Source organism: Cotesia glomerata, linkage group LG4, assembly GCF_020080835.1.
Source record: "Cotesia glomerata isolate CgM1 linkage group LG4, MPM_Cglom_v2.3, whole genome shotgun sequence".
Classification (NCBI taxonomy): Eukaryota; Metazoa; Arthropoda; class Insecta; order Hymenoptera; family Braconidae; genus Cotesia; species Cotesia glomerata.
In genome coordinates this window covers 23,538,775-23,559,082 of record NC_058161.1, presented here as the reverse complement: position 1 = coordinate 23,559,082, position 20,308 = coordinate 23,538,775, and the positions used below count along the sequence as shown (strand labels likewise).

Sequence of the window (20,308 nt, the reverse complement as noted above, 5' to 3'; positions counted from 1 at the left end):
GTGAGGTCGGTAGTATAGATTTCTACTACACCGAGATATTTTTTATTTTTATTTTTTCACTATTGGTAGAAAAGAACTCTGAAGTTGGTAATTGGTTCAAATTTATTAATTTTTTAAAGTTGGTACCTCAGGTGTCGTTGGGATTTTTCTGATTTTTAAAGTTTTTTTGAGCTAAAGCTAGGTATCTAATAAAAATAAATAAAAAAGTTATTGAAGAAATAGCTTAAATATTAATAATTAAATTAATGAATTATTTTAATAAAAAAATAAACAATTAAAAAAAATGTAAAAAATCTTTTAAATAATATTAATAATAACATATAAATTTTTTATAAAATCAATAAATTAATAAATGACCACAAAGGTGCATATTTAATAATTTTTAATAGTAAAGTAATAGCTATTATACTGATTACTGTTATCATTAGTGTTTTGTAGATGATAATTCAAGTTTATTTAAAGACATACTTGTAGCTTTTCGAAGAGAATAATTTTTTATTGTGTTATATAGTAAAAAATTGAAAATTTATTTTAGAGATATGTATTAGATATAATTGTATAAAATTTTGTCATTAAATATTGAATTACTTTTATTTTTTCGTAGAAAAAAATTGAGCTTGTTACGTCTTTAATTTCCATTAAATAATTGATAATTGAAAAAATTAATCATTTTTTCAATAAATGCAGAAACATTGACACGCATCAGTTCAAAGATTGAATTATTAAATTTACAGAATATACTTTCAAGAAAAGCGATTTGGTAAGATTAAAAATAAAAATTTTTGAATACTTTTAAAGTCTTCCATGAAGTTTAAATTAAGATTTTTTTTCAGAATTATTTCAAGAAATTTAAAAACTAGAATTTTAGAGCTTTTATGTGCATTTCTAAAAATTTTCATGTGATTATTTTTCACTGAAACACAGCCTGTCGAAAATTCTTAAAACTGTTCTCAAAAAAATGAAATTTCTTAATAAAAAAAAGCGATTTGGAAAGATTAAAAGCAAAATACTTTCAAATTATTCTATGAAGTTTAAATTTCCAATTTTTGAGCATTGAATCCTTAAAAAGTTTCAACTCATCCGTGATTCATAAATTTGATAAGATTTGAAGTTATTTAATTTTCAAAATTCTTGACAATAATTCAAAATCACAAAATAATATTAGAATTTTAAATTTGTTGAAAGACTTGGAACGATTCGAAAATCTAAAATTTATAAAAATAATCTTAAATCCTTTCAAATCACTTAATAATAATTGAATTTTGTTAAATAAGTCGGCTCAGAAGAATAATAAAATACTAAAATTTAAAACCAAACTTTCAAATTTTTAAAATCGCTACCCTAGCGGTTTTGTAAATGCCGAAAAAATGTCGCAATTATACAGTATTAATGCGGTATTTTTTCAGCATTTTTTCGGTTGTTTTGGTCAGTTTTTTTATCGAAAAATTACGGAACATTTACCGTAAAAATGCGATACATTTACGCTGAAAATGCGGCATATTTACGGTAATAAGGCGGTAAAATGACTGTATTAAAACCATATTTAAAAAATGGTGTCAAATTAAATAACGCTCGGACTGGGATTCGAACTCAGAACCTCCTGGGGACATGTCGGCTACTCTACCATTTGAGCTACCCGGTCTATACCATATTGTTTTTTTGCTTATTCTATATACATTAAACCACACCGTCCATCTTACGATAAGCATATTTAAAATTAAATAATATAATTATATATGTGAAACAATATAACTTTTCGATTTTTAGAAAATTTTCAATTTTCTAAGTGAGAAATTAAAAATTGAAATTAAAATTAGAATATATTTACTTAACATATGTATTATTTTATATTAATTATCGCTAAATACCTAATTAAAAAATAATATTCTACATATTTCCCAGTGAACACATGACGTTCATCTGACGTCAGTCAAATGTCATAAGAATGTCACAAGATTTTGACATAAGTTTGACGTAAAACTGACTTTCCCTATGATCTTATTATGATGTCACAACCTGTAATGTCATTTTTACATCATTCTGATATAAAAAATGTTATGTCGTATTAAAGTCATTATTGTACGTCATAATGACGTAACTTTACCATCATACATTTACGTCACTGGTAAGTCACGATTCTTCAATACTGATGTGAGTTTCAAGTCCCTATTTTACATCAGTTAAAAGTCACAGTTGTACGTAATATTGACATAAGTTTAAAGAAATCTTTTTACATCACTGAAAAGTTCTGATTGTACCTAATACTGATGTAACTCTGAACTCTTTTTCTTACATTAGTGAAAAGTCACGATCGTACGTAAGGCTGATTTCATTTTGAAATCATCTTTATACCCTGTTAAAAAAAAAAAGTATTGAAGGTAATAGAAACCAGTTATGAAAAAACCAATACTTTTCAATTCTTTTGCCATACTTGTTTTTATCAGGATGCGTCAATGTTAAGTTACGGTTTGACATGATATTGATGTAACTTTGGAGCAATGGTTTTCCATCATAGGTTCGTTGGAATTAAGCAGTAAAAAATTCATTCAAAAAAAGTATAGGGGAAGAGGGAGGACAAAATGGAATTTATCTAAAGAAATATTAAGTTTTTGGGGACCCAAATATTGTAAATCGTCTTCATTTTAATTCTGTTTAAGATAAATAGCACTAATTTTAAACTGCCGTTTAGAAAAAGATTTTTTATTTTTGAAGGCGAAACGGGGTACTCCTTAAAAAAAGTCAAAAATAATTTTTTTACAAAATAAGTATCAGCTTTGACAAAGTCAAATTTTTGCGAGCAATTTTGCTACAAAAACTCACTTTTGATCTAATGAGTATGAGAGTGAAATAAGGCAAATTTTTTGTGAAACTTATTGTGTTTTTTAGTAATTATTGTATCTATAATAGAAAATGAAAAATTTAATAGTGAAAAAAAACCGTGATCATTTAGAAGTTGGAATAAATTATTTTCTATGCATGCTACCCACAAAGAAGTCTGAATTTTTCCCGATTTTTGACCTGCTGTATCTCAGTGAAAAATGATCGTATTGCAAATCTAAAAAGATGCATTTTAAGGCTTTAAAACTCCATGATTATAGTTTATAGATTTTCTGACAAAAAATTTTAGCTAAAAATGGGATGAAGGAGAACTTTTTCAAAATTTTTGATTTTTTTTTTTCGTCTCAGAGGCTTAGAAAAATTTTTTCGATTCATGACTTGACAGGTCCTCATAGAAAATTCATTCCAGCTTCCGAAAATGTCTTCTAATTTGCTGTGCGACCATAGGTAGCTGAAATATTAATAGTTGAAGACAAATGGGCTTTTGCAAAAGTATTGCTTTCATGAAAGTAATATAATTCTCTTTAATTATGTTTTATGAATTTTCTTGAATTTAGGAAAATTTTGTCAACTTTAAGTGGCATTTTGCGTTTAATTGGACAATCTAAACATTTTTGTTTTCAACTTTCAGAATTTATGACGTTAATATGACATCGTTATGACGTTTTTATGACCAATGAAATATTAATTCATGAAAATTCTGAAAATTTATAAAATTTAGAAAAAATTCATCAATTTCTATGCAATCTCATCATAAATCTTAATAAAACTTGAGAAAAACGTATAAACTTAATCCTTTCCAACTTTTAAATTCATATAGATTTAAATAAACGTTTTTAATATCAATCGTGATGCAGACAAGTGAGCAGCATTCAAGACTCCAAACTCAATGGACCCGAGTTCAAGCCCAGCACACGCCAGGATTTTTCAACTCCAAATCTTCTTCCTCAGCATGTAATCAGTCTTGAAATTATTATTCGAACCCAAAACCGCATAATTAAATGTTACTTTTTTTTCAAAAAATTTTCTTCCGCGTAATTAATTTTGACATCAGTTATATATCATAAGGACGTCATAATTACGTCATATAAACGTCATAAATGTCATGCAAGCGTCACACTTACATCCACAGATTCAGTAGAATCTGGCGCCAAGTTCCGTTCAAATCTGCTGTAAACGGAGCGCCAGACTACCGACTATGTTTACTGTAAGCAGAACGGTATTTTGAGGTTGCAAAATTTTATTTAATTCTACCGTACTTTTTTTTCTTAAATTGTATATTATAACAGTAATTCATACTTTATTTGACTGTTATTAATTAATTATATTCACTTATAACAATTAATCTAATTGAAATTATTAAATTTAATCAGCACAAACTATAGCAACGCAAAAATTTCGATCCTGACTTTTTTTCGATGGGCTAAGTGATCTGCCACAGACTAAATAATTTGAGAATGCATAGTAATTCTTCATTAGATGGGAAACTACAGTTAAAAAAAGATATTTCACAGCTTGCATCTACATCCGCCAGGGTGCGCTGGAATTATTTTTACATAAACTGTAGTTTCAAGGGGATAGTTTGCTATAAAAAATGCAACCAACGCGAGATTTAAGTTGGTACCAATTGTAAATTTTTATTATAATTATAAAAAATACTAAAATCCGAACAAAAACAGTTTCACTGTAAAAAATCGCGCCAAGTCCACGTTCATAAGACTATTAAGAAAAAAATTTGTTTTTCTTTACAAAAATATATAAAATAAAAAAATAAAAAAATCCAAGTAACCGATATGATTGTTTATGATTTTCGGAAATTAAAAAAAATTTTGTTATAAATTTAAAAATTAAGAAAAAAATTTTGGAACGTACTTGGTGTGCGTCATTGTGTATTTCAATTGTTTTAAAGTCCTAGTAAATAGATTTTACGAATTTCATTAAAAGTAAAATATTTTGCAACCGCGCACACTAAATACGTTCCAAATTTTTTTTTTAATTTTTAAATTTGTAACAAAATTTTTTTTAATTTCCGAAAATCATAAACAATCATATCGGTTACTTGGATTTTTTAATTTTTTTATTTTATATATTTTTGTAAAGAAAAAAACAAATTTTTTTTTCTTAATAGTCTTATGAACGTGGACTTGGCGCGATTTTTTACAGTGAAACTGTTTTTGTTCGGATCATAGGTACGTCATACGTATTACGTAAGAATCTTACGTCAGGAAGTGGGAAATTATGAGTCATATGTGACTCATATATGACTTACATCTTACGTAAATCATGACGTAGTATGACGTCATTCTGACGTCAGTTTGACATAATTGTGTTCACTGGGTTTTTATTCAAAAACAGTATTTGATTTTGCAAAGTAGCGATGGAGAATAAAAAGCAAAATTTTAAATTTTTCATTTTATTCATTTCTAACATAGAAGTGAACTAAAAAAAAAAACTAAATCTTTAATAATTGTCCATTATGTCAGAAAATATTCGGCAAAATTACTGTATGATTACGGTAATTATTTGGAAATTTTTGGGTAAAATTTGGGCATTAATGCGGTAATTGTATAGTATATTTTTGGTAACTGTACATCATAAGTACAGTATATATACTGGATAACTACAGTATAAAAACTGGCCAAAACAACTATAGTTTAACCGCATTATTACCGAATTATAATGGTAAATATACGGCATGAGCATAAATGCCGAAAAAATACGGTATTTTTACGGCATTATGAAAACCGCGAGGGTAATTGTTAAATTTTAATTCCTGGAGCGATTTGGAACAATTCAAAAGTAATTAATTCTTGATAGTACTTTTAAATCACTAAATAATATCTGAATTCCATTTCTTTTAGGACCATTTTTAACGATTTTAAATTATAAAACTTCTCAAATATCTCAACACTTTTTTTAATCTCTAAATCATACTGAAATTTCGATTCATGAACACATTTATAACCATTCAAAATTCCTAAATTTTTTTTAATACTTCCAAAATACTTTTTAATTTTTATCAACAATTCAAAAAGATAAAAAAATATTTTATTCTTTCTAATTGTTTTATCCAATAAAAAAAAATTATACGACTTTTTATAAAATATCTATAAAATTAATAAATACTCTACTCAATTACAAAAATAAACCCGCGTTATAATATGCCCTATCGGCTTTACGATAAATATATTTTAAGATATAATTGATAAGCCTATTAACCCATATAGCAATCTTTTTCAAGGCTTGAGCAAATCTGGTCTCAATTTCGATAGTTGTTAGTGTCTTTTTCTACCTATGGGTCTTGCTCCATATACTTGTAGCAAATTCAATTGACAAGCCTTGTACAAGAACTTTGGGCCAGATTATAGCTCAAGTCTTGAGAAAGACTGACACCAGAAGCATGATAAATATACTTGTGCAAGATTTGCTCAAGATGAAATGTTTTCGAATGACCGTTCGCATCATTCTACCCCTCCTATATTTACTATAGAATCAGTGGATTTCTGAGAATTACGGATCTTGAGCAAATCTTGAGCAAGTCATGGGTAAGTCTTTGTTGTGAGTTTCTGGTACAAAAAAATGCGTCAGAAAGTTTTTCAATGCACCTTGCTTTAGACTTGTCTCATATTCTTGCACAAGATGTCTTGAGCTAGTTATATATAAATCTTGAACCATATCTTTTTAAATAAACTTGAGCAAGACCCATATGTAGAAAAAGACACTAGCAACTAGGGGTTTTGCTCAAGACGCTAGCACCAAAATCTTGCTCAAGCACATGTTACTTGGGAATGATCTCTTGAATAATCAAAAATTTTAGTACCGCCCTAGCGGTTTCAGTGCCACCGATAAAACTCTGTAGAAACTCGTCCGAAACTCAGCGTAACGACGGAGTATAGTCAGCCCATATGGGGAGTAAACTCGGAGTATTGTGTGCAGTTGTGACACATAAAGACGATAGTGGTTAATAGGTGTTTAATTGAGATCGTTACGGAGTTTGGTTGGAATTTTGCTGGTGTTTTCATGAAGTTTTCCCCGAGTTTTATCAGTGTTTTTACGGGTTTTCTGTCGAGTTTAGTCAGCGTCGTTACCGAGCTTTTGTGGAGCTTTCCAAGAGTATTTTGCGAGTTTCATCGGAGTTTTTGATGGATAATGAATGAAAAACCGAAAAAAATAATTCGTACAGACCGGGACTCGAACCCGGACTATCTGATTTCTAGCCAAGGGCTCAATCGGTCAAGCTATCTTAGACATTATCAGTATTAACTATTTAGTCACATAATAAGACCCACCAAGTAATAAACAACACTGTCTATCTTACGGAAACCGAAAAAGTTTTGAATCGCTTTATGTATTGATAAAATTCTAATTTTAGTTATGATAATATTGATTCAGTGTAACAACTGTAAACTTTTGACAATTTCTTTATGATGTCATATTTTTTATATATCATATATTTTACTTATAAACTTCATAATATATTTATTAAATAACATATTCTATGTAGATAAATATATTTCAACTTGTAAATAAATAAATTAATTAATAAAAAGTACACCGTAATTGAAAAATGATTTATTTATAGTCATCTTTGTGAAATTAAAATTAATTTTCATGCCGTGAAGTATTATTAATTGCGAGTAAACTCCACAATAACACTACCAAAACTCCGAAAAAAACACCAGCGAAACTCTTGTTATGTCGTAATAACTATAATGCTTTGGGTTGCATCTGGCAGGTGACACTACTTGTCAGATAAACCATGATTTAAATGTGTTAATTAGTTACATTTATAATTTAAATTTATATTTATATTTTAAATAGATTCAGAATTCCTAGTTGATTTAATATTTTATTTAATTGCTGAGTTTGGTCGTTGAGTGCACACGTGTCTTCGAAAGAGAAACTTTAATGTCGAGAAAATAATACAAAGGAATATTGTATTAGGTTCTGAAAAACCATAAAATCTTTGAGTAAACACAGAACGGGTCCTTGCCATATGACAACTTCAAGTCCTTAAAAGAAAAGCCATAAAAGACACGTGTGGAAACTCAACGGTCTCTTGTTCTCTAAAAAACAAGGCACTACAACTAGATTTAACAACAAAATAAATCAATAATAATTTATTTATCCACTTTATTTTAAGTAACTAAATAACATAAATAAATGAGTATTTAGACGCTACAACATGTGTATGTATGTATGGATTTAATGTCACAATGGTTTTAGACAAATTTAATTACATATTGGAATAATTGAATAGTAAATGGTATTAAATTGAATTTAGAAATGATTAGCAAATATTAAAGTAAATTCCGCATCTGATATAATTTATTGAGCAGATAATACCTTAAAAGCCTTTTAAAATTATAACACGTTAATTGATTCTAATGAATACATGTTAATTAAATAATAATAAATAATAGATAAGGATAATCATTGTTAACAACGATCTGATATTATATTATTATTACTGTCTGTACCTCGACCAGGTTTTCTGCGGTTTCCCTAGGTCGCTGTGCTGAATTTAAAGCCAGGTAAATACAGGTACATGAATATGTAAGCCGGCCGCAGCCGCAATTAATAAGTGTTATATATAAATAAGTTTATATAAGTACATGTAAGATAGTATATTACGCACTATGTATAAGGGTAGTTCTAGCAATAGTATAGGTGTATACGTGTAACCATAGTGGGGGAACGTGAAGCTGAGAAGTCAGAGTTGAGACTTTGTGACTTCACTTCTCCCCGAGAGCTGTAACTATTCACTCCATCTCTCCGATTTCTAAATAAACATCAACATTAAGTTCAATTGAACTCTTATCATTTAAAATCATACCTTGCCACACAATCTCAATCAGTCATTTTTAAGTATATTTCAAATTAAATTATAAAATAAAATCCCGCGTGACAATAAACAACCCACTTGTCCACGAGGTGTCATCATCGGCGAATCTAGTAACCTCGCAGGACATAACACTCTTATAAAGCTCCGCAAAACATTGAAAAAAACTCTACAAAAACTCCCTAGCAACTCCGAAAATACTCAACAAAAACTCGACGAAAACGCCGAAAAAACTCCACTGCAACTCCGAAAATATTCGACAAAAACGCGAGGAAAACTCTATAGCGACTCCGAAAAAACTCGTCAAAAACTTCTCGAAAACTCCAATAATACACTTTTGTGACTCCGTGTCGTAACTGCACACAATACTCCTTGCATACACCTCTAAAACTCCGCGTAAACTCCGCTTATACCCCGATTAAACTCCAAGAGGGAGTATACTCCATAGTAACTCCGCGTAAACTCCGAGTTTACTCTGAGTCGTCGATACCGCTAGGGCCGTAAAAATAAATTAATTCTCGAAATTTTTCTTGAGTGAGGTAATAATCAAAATTAATGAACATATATTAAAAGTTGAATTATCTTAACTTAAAAAAAAAATTCCGCGGCTAATTTAAAGTTCTAGTAAATTCGGGTCGTTAATAAGCCATTAGTTAATTACACTTAACAAATTGTCAATTGTAAGTTATTATTATGATTTATCAGAAGAAGCGAGGCCACGTAGAAACAAAGCTATTAAAAAATATATAATGTGGAACAAAGAGCAAGCGGCTTCAGTTAATTATCCGACGCGAAGAATAATTTTATTGGATTTGACTCATCAAAAAAATATTTAATAATTATTGAAAAAAATTTCATTAATTAATTAATTTAATAGTAATTGATAAATTAGATAGTAATTTTTTAAGCTAAATAAAAAGGAGGATGCTGGTGAAAGTTCTGTTTGTGATGGCCGCGTGTCTGCCATTTTGTTGTGCGTTTTCAGTTGGCGACTCGACGCTCTATCTTGAAGTATGGAGAAGCGTCTGGCGGTTCGATAATGACTCCTACACCAACGGGATATATGTTAACAGATTTTACCACTGCGTCGGGACTCCAATTAAAATTAATGTAATCCTTACCAGCGCTAAATGTATCTCACGGTAAGTTTGTAATTTTAGGGTTAAGTCTTCGCACTGAGTGTTCAAGTTTGATTATTTAGAGGAAGTTAAAATTGCAACAATAGTATATTACACACCTAGGGAAGTAAAATAATAAATGTCTCAGATCACATGTAATCTCAACAAACATGTGATCTGAGGCTTTCTTATTTACTTCCCGTGGAGTGTATACTATTTTTTTGCTCGACGAAAGCAGGAAGCGGCAACTTCGCTTAGCGCAGCGGGCCGAAAGTTGACGCTTTCTGCCGTCGAGCACAAAAATAGTATATTACACACCTAGGGAAGTAAAGTAAGAAATGTCTCAGATCACATGTAATTGTTGGCCGAGGCGAAGCCGAGGTCAACAAACATGTGATCTGAGGTTTCTTATTTACTTCCTGAGGAGTGTATACTATTTTTTGTCCGACGAAGGCGGAAAGCGGCAATTTACCCTCGCAGTTTCGGAATTACTATGAAATCACAGTGAATTCACAGTGAAATCGTCTTCACCGTAAATCTACTGTGGGTTCACGGTAATTTCATAGTGAATTCACAGTGATTTTGTGCCATTTCGTCACTATGGTTTAGTGGTGGTATCACTGTAGATTCATGGTAGTCTCACAGAGATAACACCGTGAGTTCACAATAGTTCCACAGTGAATTCATAGTAATTTCACTGTGATTTCACCGTCGTTTTACCATGATTTAACCGTGACTTCAGAATGATCTGATAGTTGTAACACCGTTAGTTCATGATAGAGTTTCACTGTGAATTCATAGTAATTTCACTGTGAACTCATTGGGTCCGGGGTAAGAAAATTGTATATGATTAATATATAATTACATCTAATTTAAATATAATTATGTATAATGGTTTTGTGATTATATATAATCATGTATAATTATATATAACTATATATAATCATGTATAATTATACATAATTATATGTAATGGTTTTGGGAATTTGAATAAATATATATGATTAATATATAATTATATGTAATAATATGAGATGGTTTTTTCAATTTCGAAAAATTATTTATGATTCTTATATAATTATATGTAACGAAAAAAATAGTCATTTATATAACATATGCAGGACTTGTAGTTCACACGAACATATTTTCTCGCGATGTTCTCTTAGGTCAATTGGTAGCAAGTCAGTCTTCCGAGTATGAGGTTCGCGGTTCGATTCCTGCTCCCCGACAGATATTTTTTTTTCATGGAAATAATTATATACAATTATTTTACCCCGGTGAATTCACTGTGAATTCACCATAAATTCACTGTGGATTCATTGTGAATTCACCGTAAATTCACTGTGGATTCATTGTGAATTCACCGTAGATTCACTGTGGATTCATTGTAAATTCACAGTGGTACCACTCTAAACTCACAGCATTACCACTGTGAGATGACCATAAAACTACAGTAACCGAATGGCACAAAATTATGGTGATTTCACCGTAATTTCATCATGGTCGCACTATCTTTTTACTATAATCTCACTAAAATTTCACTGTGATTTTACAGTGATTCCGAAACCGCGAGGGTAGTTTAGCGCAGTGAGACCAAAGTTGCCACTTTCCGTCCAGAGGGCAAAAAATTAGTTTTTCTTCCCTCCGGGCGGAAAGCGTCAATTTTCCGCCCGCTGCGCTAAATTAAAATGCTGCTTTCCGCCTCCGTCGAGGAGAAAAATAGTATTCTCACCACGGGCAGGAAATAAGAAAGCCTCAGATCACATGTTTGTCGATCTCGGCTTCGCCTCGGTCAACAATTACATGTAATCTGAGACAATTCTTATTTTCCTGCCCTGGTAAGAAAAATACTATTTCTCACCTCCGGGCGGAAAGCGTCAATTTTCCTCCCGCTGCGCTAAGCGAAGTTGCCGCTTCCTGCTTTCGTCGAGCAAAAAAATAGTATACACTCCACGGGAAGTAAATAAGAAAGCCTCAGATCACATGTTTGTTGAGATTACATGTGATCTGAGACATTTCTTATTTTACTGCCCTAGATGTGTAATATACTATTCTCCTGCAATATTATTTATTCTTCGTAAAATTTTATTTCTTCATTTATTAATTTATTTACCCGACAAATCTAACCTATATTATGTCAGTTGTTAATTTACTATGCGTGACATTAATTTATCCCTGTTCGTGTTACTTTTGTATTATTGGAAATGTGTATTTTCCCTGATAAAACGAAATGATTTGAAATGATTAAAAAATGTTAATCATTCTAAATCATTTTTAATCATAAAAATATAATTAAAAATTATTCAAAATGATTAAGAATTTTAAATCATTTTTAATCATAAAATTATGATTAAAAATGATTTGAAATGATTGAAAATTCTTAATTATTTTTAATTATATTTTTATCATTAAAATTGATTCAATACTTTCAAATGTGTTTCAATGAATTATTTTCATTCATCTTTTTTTTAAATAAATAGTTTTTTAAAGAATTAGAAATGGGTAAAAAATCAATACATTCTTCTATTGATAAATAATTATATGTAATCTATGTAATTGAAAGAATATAAGAAAAATTTACTTTTCAGCACATTTATAGAATAAAATGAGTTATTTTATATTAATTTAGTATCATTAGGAAGGTCTTGATCCGAATTTATGTCTTTTTCAATGTTTTATGTTTTATAGTAATAGTTAATTTATTATAATAAGTCTTAGGAGTAGTCATTAATAGTTTCGAATTTCGCGATAAACGTCATTTGTTTATTTATTTATATATTTTGTTCTGTAAATGTAAATGCGGTTATATGTCAAAAATAAATCCATATATATAATAAAGACTCTAAGTTTTGTATCGGATTTATTTTCATCATAAATTGGATTTCTTTAGTTTAATTTGGTTTCGTAAGAAAGGTCGTAACCTGAATTTACCCTTTTGTACGATTGGATATTTTTCAAAATTTTTTTTACCCGGGTTTGTAAGAAATTTTTTTTTAATTGCTCGCCATCAAAGTTATGCTATACATTGTAAAAATAAAAGGCATGAATGGAAAAATAATGATTTTTGAGCCTTTAATTCCTTTCAGAGTAAAATTCAAAGTGAGGAAGATTTTATTTAGATTATTAATGAAATAAGAACTACAGAATAAACACCTTTTTTCCTACTACCTGGAAAAAAAAATTTATATATAATTGTATATACTCATATATAATTATATTACAATTATATATAATTACATATGGTCGTACATAATTACATATGAATATGTATAATAATACAAAATTAGATGCAACATTTTTTTAATAATTATATACAATTATATAATTATAAATATAAATATAATTATAAATAACCAAGTATAAAAAAAAATATATATGATTATATAAAATTATAAATAATAATATATATTTATACGGAAATCATGTATAATTATACATGAATCATATATAATTGCATATAAATTTTTTTACTCCAGTGGGTATTTTTTGATTACTATAAATTAAACATTCTCTTTTTTTTTATCTAAGGGTCTATTGCTTCAATAATTAATAATTTTTTAATCTATAGTATTTTGCAAATCAAATAATGAAATAGAAACTGTTTTAACTCATAGAAAAATTGGATTTCACGAAATTAATAATTTTGTCCAGTTATAAAATTATTACCCAAGCCCTCCAGCAATATATAGTTCCATATACTAAACAAATAATTCCATCAAAATTAGAGCTTTTAATTCTGATTCTACTTCTATTCTTTTTTAATTTTAAAGTAATTATAAATTTTAAAGCAATGGAGCATCTTAAAAATTTCATTATATATCATTATATCCATTAGATATCATTATATAAAATATATATATATATATATATATATATATATATATATATATATATATATATATATATATATATATGTATATATTAATAATTTATAAATTTTATAAAAAATTTTGTTCACTACAAATCGATCATGTATACGATTTGCATTACTTCTAGTTTTTACAAACTCCAATACATAAGTAAGTCTTATATATAAGTAAACAGGTAGTGAATTAGTAAATGGATTTTCATAAGCAAATAAACTTCTTTAAAAAAAAATAGTGAATTAGTTTTTCAAGCATCAGGTCCGTGGTTCGGTTCTCGTGCACGCCAAATTTTTTTCATTTCTATGGAAATAATCACATATAATTCTACATAATTATATGTGATTCTATACAATAATATATATTTATATCGGGCCATTTTTCATGTATATTAATATATCAGTATATACAATTATAGATAATTTTTTTTATTCGGGCTGGTAAATAAAAGTAAGAAATAGTTGTTGTTGGTGTGAAAATTAATGTAGCCTTTTATTTTTTTTTGTTTAATTAAAGAATTTTTTTCAAATTGTAATTATTTTTTCAATTTTTGTAGTTGAAAAAAAATTTTACGTTTTACTCCGAGTTATGAAAGTGAAATTTCATTCGGAATTTACTCTCGAATTTTTACAATGTACAACAATGAGAGAATATCGCAATAAAATCGTAAGGTAAAAAATTAAAATGCAGAAAATTTCAAAGTGGTGAGACTAGAATTCAGTGCTGAAGAATAAATTCAAATATTATTTCAATAACCATTATGATGATGACTATTAAAAATTCAAAATACTTCCAAATCACTCTGTCTCCAGATATTTTCCAAGCCGAAAATAGTATTAACAACGATTTGAAATAATGAATGATTAATTTTGAAAATGATGTACACTACTCTATAACGTTAAAAAAAAATAATAATATAAATTAACCATTGGTGGTTTTATCAAACCATTTCGTTTAATCGAAATTTCTCCAATAGAAATAATTTACCATTATTGAAAACTTCTTTATACTATCCGAATCATTTCAACTCGTGACGGATAACAAAAATTTAAACATTATTTTATGATGTCAAATTATTTGACATAATCACAAATTTTCTAATACTAATCAAATAATTTCCAATTACAACTGGTTACAAACATTCTAGCATTATTTCATGATTACAAAATTTTTTAAATGATTCCACATTTTTAATACTAACGAAATTATTTTCAACCATAATTGGTGACAAAAATGTATAAAGTATGTTAGAATTCGTAATGATTCAACATGATATAAATTTTGTAATACTAATCAAATCATATTCAATCATAACCAGTGAAAAAAATTCGAGCATTATTTCACGATTGAAAAAGATTTAGAATGATTAAAAATTTTTAATATTGACCGAATCATTTTTAATCATAACTAGTAACAAAAATTCAGAAAGTATTTTAGGATTTGCAATGATTTAACATGATTCCAAATTTTTAATACTAACCGAATCATAATCAATCATAACCAGTGATTAAATTCGATCATTTTTTCACGATTAAAAAAGATTGAGGATGATTAAAAATTTTGAATACTCACCGAATCATTTTCAATCAGAACTAGAAACAAAAATTCAGAAAGTATTTTAGGATTTGCAATGATTTAACATGATTCAAAATTTTTAATACTAGCTAAATCATTTTTAATCATTACCGGTAACAAAAATTCAAGCATTATTTCAAGATTAAAAATGATTTGAAATGATTCAAAATTTCATATACTGACCTAATCATAGTCAATCATAACCGGCGAAAAAAATTCGAGCATTATTTTATGATTAAAAAGGATATAAAATGATTAAAAATTTTTAATACTGACCGAATCATTTTCAATCATAACTGGTAACTAAAATTCAGAAAGTATTTTAGGATTAGTAATGATTTCACATGATTTAAAAATTTAAATACTAGTTGAATCATTTTTAATCATAACTGGAGACAAAAATTTGAACATTATTTCAGGATTAGAAATGTTTTGAAATGATTGAAAATTTTTAATCATTTTTAATCATTTCATATACTGCCTATTTCCCATTATTCAAAATGATTCATAATGATTCATTGTTAAATTTCGAAAATGATTTACATGATTTGAAATCATTAAAAATGATTAATTTTTTAAGCATTCTTTATCATATCAAATCATTCTGTTTTATCAGGGTTTGGACATTTGAATAAATGGATATGGAAATTTCTAAAAATGGACATTTGATTTTTTGGAAATAATAATAAAAGTACTTAAGTAAAATTAGACATTAATATAAATGGACTTTAATAAAAAAGGAAATAATTATAAATGTACAACTGCACTTATGGCCAACTTAAAAAAATGAAATCCCTATTTTTGAAAATATCTCCAAATGGAAATAAAAGTATTTGGTAAAGAGTTCAAATGAACAAATGGATTAATGGACATTTTCTTAAATAGACATTTATGGAAATGGATAATAATATAAAAAGACATCTGTAAAAATGGTTAAAAATACAAATGTACAATCGAATAAATGGAATAGTCATTTAATGAACATATGATTTTATGAACAATTGAAAAAATGGATATTTAAATTTTAGGAAAAGTGAATAAATGGACATTTGTATAAATGCCCATCAATAAAAATGAACTCTGTAAAAATGAACATTTAAATAAATGAACTTCGATAAAAAAATACTTACTTAAACGGAAATTAGTAAAAATGGACATTCATAAAAATGGAAATTAGTAAAAATGGACATTCGTAAAAATGGAGATTTCTAAAAATGGATAAATGATTTAAATTTAATTATAAATAACTATGAAGTTGATAAATTATAAAATTAGGGTTTTTGGTGTGCGTAAAGGAAAAAAGATGTCAGAAGAGCTGGGAACTTGGCTACCAAGACATCTTCTTCGTAGGTTTTTTCGGAAAACGATAAAACATCAATCAGCTCATCAAACATTACACTTAAATGATGTCAGAAGAGCTGGAAACGCGGCTACCAAGACATCTTCTTCATCGGTTTTCTCGGAAAACGATAAAACATCAATTAGCTCATCAAATATTACACTTAAATGATGTTAAAAAAATGTCTTGGTAGCCGCGTTTCCAGCTCTTCTGACATCATTTAAGTGTAATGTTTGATGAGCTGATTGATGTTTTATCGTTTTCCGAAAAAACCTACGAAGAAGATGTCTTGGTAAGCCGTTCCCAGCTCTTTTCTGACATCTTTTTCCTTTACGCACACCAAAAACCCTAATTTTATAATTTATCAACTTCATAATTATTTATAATTAAATTTAAATCATTTATCCATTTTTAGAAATCTCCATTTTTACGAATGTCCATTTTTACTAATTTCCATTTTTATGAATGTCCATTTTTACTAATTTCCGTTTAAGTAAGTATTTTTTTATCGAAGTTCATTTATTTAAATGTTCATTTTACAGAAAGTTCATTTTATTGATGGGCATTTATACAAATGTCCATTTATTCACTTTTCCTAAAATTTAAATATCCATTTTTTCAATTGTTCATAAAATCATATGTTCATTAAATGACTATTCCATTTATTCGATTGTACATTTGTATTTTTAACCATTTTTACAGATGTCTTTTTATATTATTATCCATTTTCATAAATGTCTATTTAAGAAAATGTCCATTAATCCATTTGTTCATTTGAACTCTTTACCAAATACTTTTATTTCCATTTGGAGATATTTTCAAAAATAGGGATTTCATTTTTTTAAGTTGGCCATAAGTGCAGTTGTACATTTATAATTATTTCCTTTTTTATTAATGTCCATTTATATTAATGTCTAATTTTACTTAAGTACTTTTATTATTATTTCCAAAAAATCAAAAGTCCATTTTTAGAAATTTCCATATCCATTTATCCAAATGTCCAAAAATACACATTTCCAATAATACAAAAGTAACACTAACAGGGATAAATTAATGTCGCGCATAGTATTTCCTAAGAAGACAACACAAATCCAATTATATTTTTTTGACTATTCAATAGTTGGCGTTGCGCACCGGACATAATTCTACGTCACTCTCCTGCCAAAATTCAAATTTTAAAAAAGTAATTTTCAATTTAAAAATTATCTGGACACATAAATCAAATACTTTATCTTTATTTTGTTAATAATTTTCACTAAAAAGTAAAAAATAACATGCAACTTGTGTATTAATTTTTAGTAAAAAAAATTAATACAAGTTTTCTATTCAAAACTCAACAAAATAAATGTTCTGAAGTAATACAACAGATATTTTTTTTTTTTTAATTAATGCAAAATTATCTAAAATCATTAAAAATCGGCTTGAATAAACAACACATAACTTTTCCGGGTGTTGGTAAAGTATTGGTGTTAGTAAATATCGTTAGTATTTATCTATCCGCGCTTTTAAATAATTTTCATTTTTCACAAATAATTTTTTATTCTTCGTAAAATTTTATTTCTTCATTTATTAATTTATTTGCCCGACAAATTTGACCTATATTATGTCAGCCGTTTATTTATTTCTTCATAAGACACCAAAAATCCAGATATATTTTTTTGACTATCCGTAAGATAGTGTTGCATACCGGATATAATACTACGTCACTCTCCCGCTAAAATTCAAATTTAAAAAATAATTTCCAATTTAAAAATTACCTAGACAAATAAGTTAAATATTTTTTCTTTATTTTCTTAATAACTTTCACTAAACTTAAAAAAAAATATATATAATTAAAAAATATGCAGCTTGTTTATTCTTTCAATTTTATATTAATTTTTGGTTAAAAAAATTGATCCAAGTTTTCTATTCAAAGCTTAACCAAACAAAATAAATATTCTTAAGCAATGCAATAGATATTTTTTTTAAATGAAAAATAATCTAAAATAAATAAAAAAATCCGATTAATGTCGGCTTTAAAAAACAACACATAACTTGTCCGAGTTTGGTAAATTATTGTTGTTAAATAATATTTATCTGTCCGCGGTTTTCAATATTTATTATTTTTCTCAAATAATTTTTTATTCTTCATAAAATTCTTTCTTCAATTTCTTTAATCGACAAATCTAACCTCCATTATATCAGCCGTTTATTTAGTTTATGACACTAAAATCCCAGAAATATTTTTTTACTATCCGTAAGATGGCGTTGCACACCGGATATTATACTACGTCACTCTCCCGCCAAAATTCAAATTTAAAAAATAATTCCTAGTTAAAAACTCACCTGGACAAATTAAAAAATTGCCTAGACAACTAAATAAAATATATTTATCCTTTGTTTTGTTAATAATATTCACTAAATTAAAAAAAAAACTAAATTGCTTCCAGCTTCTATTTATCGAAGAACAAACCCGATATTTATCTTTATGGAAGTTATAACCAAACAGAGACGATGATCGACAGAGCTTCGCCGTTCTTTGTCCACTTCCTGGTGAACGAAATGCAGTCTTTCAAAGAATACAGCCCTATGGTTTTCAAAGTCAGTGAGGCTTTCCTCCCCGAAGTCTCCGATCTCTCCGACTCCAAGACAGATATCGCTTACCTGGTCCTCGATGACCCGATTTACCTGGACAAAGGCGTTGAATTCGTAAAACTGGCCGACAATAATCACGATAGAGTTTACAATAACTGCACCATGGTGTCCGTCAGCCGGAGCAATGCTAAGAGCTCGATTAATCTTACCTGCAATTTTTATTTTAAAGACGACTTCGAGGATCAGTTGGAATGTCATCCTGTGAACAATACTGATGACTTGCACGTAAGTTCTGAAATAATCAATTTAAATTATGACAAAACAGTTGAATTATTTATTTATTATGAATGTACTCAGCAGGTGTTCTTCGACCCAGGCAGCCCGATCTTCTGCGAAGAAAATAGTTCTATTGTACAAGTCGGATTTGTGGCTAAATATCCTTACTTGTTTCCTCAGTTTTCTTCCAATAATCTGCTAAGGATCCAACCTGTTGGAAAATTTCATTCAGATAATTAAGGAACTTTTAATTATAATTTTTTATTTTTATTATTACATAATATTAATGCAATAACTGTTTATTGTTAATTATTATAACTAGCAACCTTGCAGTCACTATGTGACTGCTGTGACTTGTGAACTATGAATAAATACAATTTTGCTTTATTAAATAATGACTTTTGTTAAATTGCACTGGTACTTTCTTAACTATTAACGTTTTTAAAGATATAAGCTCATCCCGATGTTACACTCATCAAGAGCTTTCATTTGAGTACCCACATACATTTTTATATATTTTTCATATATATATATATATATATATATATATATATATATATATATATATATATATATATATATATATGTAATATGTATATAAATATATGAAAAATTGATGTGGGTACTCAAATGAAAGGTCTTGATGAGTGTAACATCGGAGTGAGCTTATATCTTTAAAAATGTCAGTAGTTGACAAGATACAAGGTCATTTATTAATTATTGATATCCCTGTCCAAAAATATATTAATTGAAAAAATTAAAAAAATTCGCTCTATGCAAATTATATATCTATAGATATATACTTAGAAATTAAAATCAATTAGAATTATTGAAAATAGTATATTACACACCTAGGGAAGTAAAGTAAGAAATGTCTCAGATC

General features: G+C 27.9%; 1 protein-coding gene across 1 annotated transcript; it reads left to right on the top strand.

Annotated features, from left to right (window-relative positions):
- Positions 1-9,546: 9,546 nt before the first annotated feature.
- Positions 9,547-19,665, top strand: LOC123262865. The gene is made up of 3 exons (XM_044725350.1): positions 9,547-9,822; positions 19,005-19,434; positions 19,510-19,665. Exons 1-3 carry the CDS (start codon positions 9,605-9,607, stop codon positions 19,663-19,665), a joined length of 804 nt encoding a protein of 267 aa, XP_044581285.1. The 5' UTR covers positions 9,547-9,604.
- Positions 19,666-20,308: the final 643 nt, after the last annotated feature.

What these genes read in the sequence shown, in the direction of transcription:
- LOC123262865 (XM_044725350.1), top strand. Translation starts at nt 9,605, where the DNA reads ATGCTGGTGAAAGTTCTGTTTGTGATGGCCGCGTGTCTGCCATTTTGT. An exon ending in AGCGCTAAATGTATCTCACG is followed by an intron (nt 9,823 to 19,004) that starts GTAAGTTTGTAA and finishes AATTGCTTCCAG; the next exon opens with CTTCTATTTATCGAAGAACA. An exon ending in ACAATACTGATGACTTGCAC is followed by an intron (nt 19,435 to 19,509) that starts GTAAGTTCTGAA and finishes TGTACTCAGCAG; the next exon opens with GTGTTCTTCGACCCAGGCAG.